This window comes from Buceros rhinoceros, unplaced genomic scaffold (assembly GCF_000710305.1).
Source record: "Buceros rhinoceros silvestris isolate BGI_N320 unplaced genomic scaffold, ASM71030v1 scaffold43628, whole genome shotgun sequence".
Taxonomy (NCBI): domain Eukaryota; kingdom Metazoa; phylum Chordata; class Aves; order Bucerotiformes; family Bucerotidae; genus Buceros; species Buceros rhinoceros.
The window spans coordinates 12401-21954 of NW_010426106.1; the positions used below are offsets into that span (position 1 = coordinate 12401).

Here is a 9554-nt window from a genome sequence, read left to right on the forward strand (position 1 = left end):
AATCTGTTGGGCAAAAGCCCTACAAAACAGTAGAAAAGAATCATGTTTTCTGTGTGTTAACTATTGTTTTGGTATTCCTGGAAATTATGTTCTCTTACTTTAATGCAAGGATAAGCCATTGTAAGTAGACACCTACGCTTCAAGAAACAAGTGTTCTTTTCTTCACCCTTGATCATAATACATGTATATTGAACTTTATATGCCTCTCTATCTCTTCACAAGAAGATAAAGATTTGAATGGAACTGCTCTAGGTGGGCACAACAGAAAGGATACAGCAAAGAGCCAAAAGTAAAATCCTAATTGTTACTGTCCTTTCTATTACCTAAATATCTTTATTTCCTATACATAAAAGACTGCTGCACCATACTGCTTATCTGCCTGTTTTGGTATTCTCCACAACAGCTTTAGAATCTGTTTGCTAATTTTGAATATGTTGAATAGAGAGGCAGAGCTCTTAATGCTGTTTAAGCTTCTATGAATTTCATGAGAATAGGTAACTACTAAGAGGTAAGAAATCTTGGTAGTACCTCCAGTGAGGAAAAAAAAAAATAAAACATGCTCATGCTTATTAGGCATCAAATAATCAACCTGAGAAGAAACTATGTGATTCAGCCATTAAAAAAAAAAAAAAAGCTTCAGCTCAAATTTGTGTCTTGGTGGCTATTAGATATTAAAGAATTTAATCACAAGATATTAATCTACCATCAATCAGACTCTGCTAGCTCTGATACCATAGAACTAAGGTTTCTCTCAAAATTATCTTTCGTTTCATAAGAAACATAAACAACATAAGCAGACATAATGCTTTTTAGGCATATCCATATCGAGGCAGTGTTTCCAAGGAACAGAAACTGAACTCAGCAGTCATGGTTTTGACTGCTAGTGTGTGTTGATAAGTAAAACTATTAATGCAGGAACCCATAACTTCTCCCTTGTTTGTTCAAGTCTAAGAAACTTGTTCAGCATAAAAAAGGAAAACACTAATAGCTTTGGATTTTACCTTTTTTTTGTCTCTTACCTGTTCTCTGAAGACCTGTCATAGGAGAGAATTAGGGTGTTGCAGTAGAAGTGTCTGAGGCCTGTATGCATAAAATTCATTTAGAAGACAGAATCAAAGAATCAGAGAATCACAGAATCATCTGGTTGGAAAAGACCTTTAAAATCATCAAGTCCAACCATTCACCCTGCACTGCCAGGGTCCCTAAACAATGTCCCTCAGTGCCTCATCTGCATGTCTTTTAAACACTCCCTTTTAGAATATACTTTGTATAATGTAAGTAATTAATTTGGTAAAAAAATATTTCATAGAAGTAGTAAATGGTGTATTTCTTTGCAATTAAATTTTCCTTTCTTCTTTAGTAACATATTTTAATAATGTCCCACTTATAAAATTATTAATGGGGCCTGTAAATGTAAGTAATTAAACTTAAGGCTTACTGAATTAATCCTTAATGTGATTAATTTTTACATTTGAAAATACTATAAAATAATTGGCTAATAATTATAATGGATTTGCTGTGCTCTTCAGTTTAGTTTGGATAATGATTATAGGGTTACATAGCTGATTCTGTAGCCAGAATTCTATAGTCTTTTCTATCTTATCCCATTTAATTTTGTGCTAATTTTTTTTTAAAGTTTACCAGAAAGTTTTAGATCTTTTATTTATTACCCTATTTTGTCAAAAAAGCTGGAAATGAAAATGTAAGCTTATGAAAACTGATGGTATTTCACTTTTCCCTCCATTGTCTATTTTCCTTTTCAGGAAAGATGGAAGAAGTAGGTAAACAAAACACTACCAGTTTAGTTTAGAAAAAGGTTTTTAATTTCTTGTAGAAATTCTCATCAACTCTGTTAATTTTTTTTAAACCCATCAGCTTCAATTCTCATTTTCAATGATTAGACCTTGTCCAAACTATTTCTCCCTAGATTATTAACATCCTGTGTACCTGTCATTCAAAGAAACTGAGGTTATATTCACATTATGTTCAATTTCTTTTTTTCCTTATTTTAACACATGCATGACAGCTTTCTCTAATGTTATGTGTCAATGCTGGACTGAACATCAGGTAGCTGAAGAAATACTCAGTTCAGGCATCCCGTTGCTCGGTCTACTGAGCTGTACCAGTAAATATTGATTGGGTGCTCCTTTCAAACTAAACTTCAACATTTAATATTTGCTGTAGGTATTGTGATCATGAACACATCCACTTTTTCTAGCCCATCTCTGAACCTTTTCAGCCGTATAGATTTTTCCACCTCAGAATGGTTTATTTAGTCTTCAAACCTGCCCCTGAGTAAAATAATTTCTTATTCATAGACTTTAAGACTAGAAGGAACCTTTGCTATTGTGATGAGTTGACTTTGACTGGACACCAAGTTGCTCCATCACTCACCTCCTCAGCAGGATGAGAAAATAAAGATAGAGAAAACTTATGGGTCAAGATAAAGGCAGATTAATGAAGCAAAAGCAAAGGCTGTGCACAGAAGTAAAGGAAAACAAAAGATTTATTCTCTATTTCTCTTTAGCAGGTTATGCCCAGCCTCTCCCTGGGAAGCAGAGAGTCAGCACTATGTAAGTAATGTAAGCTTGCTCCAGAAGACAAATGTTGTAGTAACAAATGCTCCTGCTTCTCCACCTTTCTCTTACAACATTTGTTCAGCAATAAAAGGTATGGTATGGAATATCCCTTTGGTCAGTTTGGGCGAGCTGTCCTGGCTATGTCTCCTCTGAAGATCTTGCCCACTCCCAGCCTGCTGGTGGGAGAGAATGTTGGAGAGACAGCCTTGATGCTGTTCAAGCACTGCTTAGCAGTGGCCAAAACACTGGTATGTTACCAACACCTTTCCAGCTACCAATACAAGGCACAGCACTGTGAGGGTGGCTATGGGGAAAATGAACTCCATCTCAGCCAGACCCGATACAGCTATCTAGTTTGTAATCTTGGGTGAAGGAAGGCCATGGAGTGTTATTGAATTAATTCTCTACCTGAATTAAAGTATAATATCTCACCTGATCATCAGGTGTCCTGTTACAGGAAACCTGCTAGCACTGTTGGGAAACTGCCCTTGTGATCAATGGCTGTTGTCACTGTGAAAATTTTCAAGTTCTTCTGCTCTGAGTTTTATTTTACCATTGACTAGTAGCTTCAAGGATCTTTTTATTATTTGCTGTCTGTTTTGTCCTAACAGATTCTGATCAAACCATCCTGTGACTGGCTCTGGTTGGTGCATCAAAGTGTCTGCTAGATGAGGTCTGTAAAGCTTCTGTCCTGTAAGGCACCATTAGAAATCCTCCCTTCTTTTACAATTACATTCAAGACACATCCAATAGCACTTATTTAATCAGTATAATGGTTGTCCCATTAAGCAGTGGTGGTTCTGTATTTATTGAAGCAAAATCAAGTATAATGCCTTGTATAAATATAGGTCATCAGGAGTTACCTTTCCCAACTACAAATCTTGCTAGAAAATAAATTAGTTTGAAATGAGCTACTTTCCAAAAGCCCATGTTGATTGGATTAATTGATTCAGTTATTCATTATATGAGTCCATAATATGCTAGGATTAATCTCATGGTGATGAGCAAATTACTCAGGGCATCTTATTTAGCCTTTTACAAAATGGTGTATGTAGTTAGTTTTGATCTTCTTAAACTTCCCTGTTATTTTGCAACTCAACAGTGTAGAAAGTTTTTGACTAGTTCTTCTAAAACATTTAGATGCAGAATTTAAAAAGCTGGTTTGAGCATTTCTAATTAAATGTTTCTATCTTTTTGTTTTGTTGATCCTATTACTTTTTCATCTGATAGGAGAATGGCACTACTGGTATGACTGCATCTGGTACACTTGGACTGTCATTGTTTCTATCAGTCACTTCCATACCAACTACTTAATCTTATGATATTCTTAATTTTTATAAATTGTCTGCATCATCATTTTAAACTAATATTTTTTTCCAATTTTTATTTTAGATGTCCATTTATATTACTGTATGCTCAGGGATATTAATGTAATATGCATGTATGATTAATGTATAAACGAGCTCCATCTGCCCAGGTTTGGAGTCAGAGTTGTCCTTCTCCTAGGATGGTGCCCGAAGGCTAGTGAGCCCATCCTGCCCGTGGACACACTTTGTCTGACCCTTCAGTTGAGACCTGTCTGGCCTGGGAGACCCCACCGAAGGCATATGCCACCACCAGCAGAGCCCTCAACCTCACAAGGGCACACAATCTCCTTCCTCACGGCAAGGGGGTGCATCCATCTAAGAGAAGGATACTCTAAACAAACCTACGACCCGACAACTTCGCTGTCACTGTCCAAGCTGGCCAGGCCCTGGCAGATGAACCTCAGGTGTAAAGGGTGGGGCCAGTTCCGCACACGCTGCGCCTCACCTAAAAAATCCGCCGCGCAGATCCGAAGGGTGCACTCATTGCTTGCAGTGAGCATGGGAAAAGCCCTTCCCAGATCTTCGTTCACGAAGCCAAGCCATGATAAGGGTGCACTCATGGCTTGCAGTGAGCATGGGAAAAGCCCTTCCCAGATCTTCGTTCACGAAGCCAAGCCATGATGAAGATAATGTATAATATCTATAATAAGGTATATGTGGTATACATGTATAATGATTGTGTGTATAATAAGGTATATTTTAATTTGACATATGGAAAGAGATATATATGTTTCAGTTTTAACTTTTTTTAAAAATTATTTTATTTTCAGGTGGCTTTCTTTTCTAACTGCGTTATGTTAAACAGCTATTAAAATATTTTTCAGCCATTTCCCACTACCAGTCATTGTATTTTTTTCTATTTAAATTACTTCTATGAAGTGGCTTGTCTGATAATTATTCCCAGTTCTTATCTGGCAGCCAGTATGTGTATGTATATATAAATATATATATTGAGAGAGAGAGAGGAACGTTTTTTAACAGAAAGTAGCAAAAGCAACAAAGCCTTTTTGTAATTAATCTAAACAAACATAACCCTAGCAAATTACGATTTTTCTATCGCTAAATCCTTTTTTTTTTTAGTGTCTTCCTGAAGGACCCCAACTGGTTTGGTATCAACGAGATCAAACTATATTATTTAAACTGAGATGATTAGACATTAGAGAGATTAGCAGTTTGCTAAGTATTGAAACTGAAAATTCACCTTGGTGGGTGTAGCAGCATGAATTCTCACTCTGGAAATGGCAGGAGAGAAGTTTATAAAGAGGAGGAAGTCTTAACAATACCTGTAATAAATACCATTGTTAGATCACCCTTAATTAGCAGAAACAAATGTTATGTTTTTCGACTTCTCATCACACTTCAATTCTGGGCTGGTTTTTTTGGACATCAATAGCGAGTGAAAACTTGGTGTATTTAGTTTTTTCTTGTTTAAAAATACACCTATATTATAATTCTTTCATAGCATTGTAGGTCGTGTGCTAGCAGAGTGTGATTCTTCTCCTAATGAAGCGGAAGTCATTTGGCCTTCAACCTCACAGAATTTAATATGCACCCGAGGCATAGATTAATGGCCTGATAATACAGCCCATTTAAAGTCCCAGTCCTTAAATTAACCAGCCTAAGCACTCATTGGGAAGCTTTTCAATAAATTAGTGGAAAAGATAGCACCTGTTATGACTGGTTAAGTATCTGATAGTAAAGCACATGTAAATAGAAAAGCTGTCTTTGAAGTTTTAACGCCATTTCTAAATCCCTACTGTGCTACAAGTTTTCTAGTAGCCAGGACTATAGAACAGAGGTTCCTAATGTTTTATCCATAATGGGTGAGGTAACAAAAAGGATATGATGCTGAGCATTGCATGAAAAACACTTACCCTGAATCATGCCTACACATTCAATAAAGGCCCTCCAAGAGCAGAGCAGGGTTCCTTGTCTTTTAAGTAGAGACTTGTCCTGATCGCGGTGTGGTGGGTGCTGTACTGCAAGAGACAGCTTTGCAAATGGACAAGAGCTTCTGGAGAAGGGGGTTGTGCCTGTAGAATGCAGCTCTGGTCTTGGACCAGCGGATGGACCTAGCCCTGTGGTGCCTTCACCCTCCCTCCCTCTCTGATGCAGTCCCAGGGAGCATTGTGTTCTCCTCAAAAGGCACACAATTGAAAGCTCCCTCTGACACCCACAAGGACTGGCTCTAAGGCCACATGTGGCCTGTAATGTGCGCTGCAGGAGCATGGTCTAAAACCATACCCCCAAGTAAATGTATTTACCCTACTAATTTAACAGGTAATACTACACATTGTTAAAACTTCTTAATATGTAGTAGCTCAGCTCATGAGCACTCCAACAAGATCTTCGTAAATACCTACTTAAGAAGAAGGCTCTAAACTACAGTCTAGATTATTGGGTTGAAATACATGAAACAGTATTTGTTAATTTTGTTTTCATTTCCTTGAAGATTCTTACTCTTTTCTGCTTATTGTTGTTAGCTCTTGTTAAATGCTGGCCGTGATATTGACAGGTTGTGGGGTTTTTTTCCTTCTTATGCATCTGTTCAAAGATCAAAATTAGAATCTTATAAATAGCACTAAGCTCATCTCTGTTGAAGTAAGAGGATATTTTAGGTATTCTCCAACATGTAAATCCAACACACTGGAGTTTTCATCAAGTATCTTAAAAAGTAAGTAACCTTAATTCCAAATTCTTTCAGAAAAAAAAATTTTACTTTCCTGAACTCTGTTATGCAGTTTGTAGCGTACCTGGTTAAGTAACTATTTCATTCCTTATAGTGACAGAAAAGAACATTAAAGACTTACTGGAATTGAACTATTGGAGTAGTGGTACCACCTAAAGTTTTCATGTAAAATCTTTACTGAACGAATGCATAACTGGTGTGCAATTGCAAATAAAACCACAGTAAATAGCTTAGTATAATTAATTTCTACTAATTCGTATTTACAAAGTTCAAATTATTTCTCTTCTCAATTTGGAAATTCTGCAGTGAAGAAAATGATACAAGAATACATTGTACTCTGAATACTTTAGGTAAATGAAGGAATTGGGTCCCCACAGATTAGTCTGATTATGTGATACAATGTAGAAATTTTAATATGCAGCATTTCAAGGTCCCTAGTGAAATACTAATCTTTATAACTTTAACTTTACAAAGAGATTTGTGAAGATCTTTTCCTTAAGCACTGTGTGCTAGATAAATATAAAGATACCTAGGAGAGTAACTATGAGAGGAAAAGCATTTTTTTGCCAATGGCATTTGGAAAGTTGGAAAAGAGGGCAAAAGTGAAGAAAATGGGAAATGTTTCTAATATCTTACATGAAAATCAAAGTAAATTTGGTATGGTTATGGTTATCAGTCAAGTTATGTAACTTCTTTGAGTGTTTTAATATTTTAACTACATGAATGCTAGCCAAGTAGTGAAACACATCCATGCATTCGCAGGCAAATCAGACCATTCCCTGAATCCCGGAAGATCTTTAGCTGGGAGGAGAGAGGGCTCAGGGGGATATCATCAATGAATATAACCACTTGACAAGAGGAAGTAAAGAAGATTAAACCAGACTTTCCAAAACCTGACTGGGCACAGCCCTGAGCAGCCAGCCATCAGTGACCCTGCTTTGGGCAGGGAGTTGTGCCAGGTAATCCCCAGAGGTGCCCTCCAGCCTTGATCTGTCGGTGGGTGGGGGACTCCCTGAACCGATGCACTGCTTCAGGCAGGGGTAATGTCTTTTCTGCCTGTTGATCAGCACAAAGGTGACACTGAGACGAAACTGGGTCAGTCCTTAATCTTGTGGATGCTCTTACTCCAAGCGTAGAAGGTAGACCTGCCAATTTTGAAGCTATTCTGTGGATTATAGTCAGCCGTGCTAATCACATAAGAAGCACCTAGACCAAATCTAAGAATTAATAAATTATCTTTGCAATTTGAAACTCTCCATAATGTCAAAAGGTAACCATGTGTTACAGAACCAATGTGCTTAATTTCTTATGTTACATATATATGATCCAGACAACCAGTCCTGCCTGCACCAGGGTGTGTGAAATGGGCTGAGAGTCTGCAAACTTCAAATAGCTATAAAACAGGTGGCCACAATGTAGAAGGGAAAACAGACAAGTTGTTCCTTTCTTAGTCTGATCAGTCTGTAGATACAGAGCTGCACCGTGGGTCAGCAGCAATGAAAGATGATTTAATGTGTTTTCTTTGCTATTCAGTCATTCAGTATGCTGTCTTTTTCAAAGGCATGTAGCTAACCAGTGAGACTCTTTCCTTGGTACTCCTAATATGCCAACAACAGGGTTCTTAAACAGAAATCACAAATTCTGTGAATATATTTGTTTTTTTCTATTGTTTTATGGTAGTTATATATAATATTGCAAAACATAAATAGCTGAAAAGAGTAACTGTTCTTGAAACCCAACATACTTCATAAAAGCATTATTTTTTAAGCATTCAGACATGGTCATAATTTTTTTTTCCAGTTAGGAAGATGAACCATAAAACAGTAGTTTACTTGATATATATCTTCTTTCAAAATTGCTTAGTTATTTTTGGTAACAGTAACAAGAGAGGAAGTCTTGTATACCAATTGTAAATTAATATATAGAAATCAACAGTAAAATAATACTAATTTCTCTTGTTCCAGCAAAATAAAGAGTCTTTTTTTGCCACTTTCAAACTATCATGAGTTTCTACAGAAAGATTTTCTTGCGTTTGTGGCTTTAAGGTTTGCTATTGTCATTTAAGTGTAGGGCAGTTCAAAACATAGATATTGGCTTGTTGCAAAGGCTATTTTATTGATATTTACAATCATTTTCCCAACTAGAATGTCAAATTTCGAGCAGTTTCACTTCGACTTTTACCAGACCAATTATACCATAGATGACCAGGAAGAAGGTTACAACAATTATGGGTCTAATGAAAACCTCTGTGGAAGCAGAAAGTAAGTATCCTAGGAAAACAAGAACAACAAAAAAGGCAATATATCTCAAAACTCAAATGAAATTAATGACAAAAATGAGCATGAAATTGCCAAAAAAGGATTGCAGAATCAATACAGTGGGAGTTTTAGTGGAGAAATACAAGCCACAGCAATAGAAAGACAGGAAGAATCATTATATCGTTTTTTTCCTCTGTATTTTTAAACCTGTTGGTGACTTCTGCCCATGGAAGAGGGACCACTCTGAGAGTTTCTCCCTTAAAGTGGTTTCGGTATGAGTGTGGTAGGAGGCTTGGTGTTGCTGCACCTTCCCAGTTCAGCAGCTGATGGATCTGTCTGGCTTTGGGGCTTGGAGCAGGAAAGAGCTTCAAGAGATCATCTAGACTTCCCACAAGGCAGAATTACTTACAACTGAACCTTTCTTTATAAAGGATTTCATGCTGCTTTTACAGATACAGATGTTACCAGTTGATCACCTAATTGGAGCGACTGTGCTTCATGTTATTGATGTGGATTTTAGGGCACGTATTACTAGAAGTTCTTTAAGCTCCTTCTCAGATTCAAGAAAAAAAACCAAACCTAAATATGTGCATCTTTCATTAGCCATATGGACATATCTGAGGAGTGTCACCAGGCTGCATGGTGGAAAAGTCAGGAATGC

At 37.0% G+C, this 9554-nt stretch overlaps 1 protein-coding gene across 1 annotated transcript in view; it reads left to right on the plus strand.

Moving 5' to 3' along the window:
• The first annotated feature begins 6588 nt into the window (after positions 1–6588).
• The window catches only part of LOC104498012 (protein YIPF7-like), a 10084-nt gene continuing 7118 nt past the window's right edge, over positions 6589–9554 (plus strand). The window contains exons 1-2 of the mRNA XM_010141334.1: positions 6589–6620; positions 8780–8896. Coding sequence (XP_010139636.1) covers positions 8781–8896 — 116 coding nt within the window. The 5' untranslated portion in view covers positions 6589–6620; position 8780. The remainder of the gene's footprint in view (positions 6621–8779; positions 8897–9554) is intronic.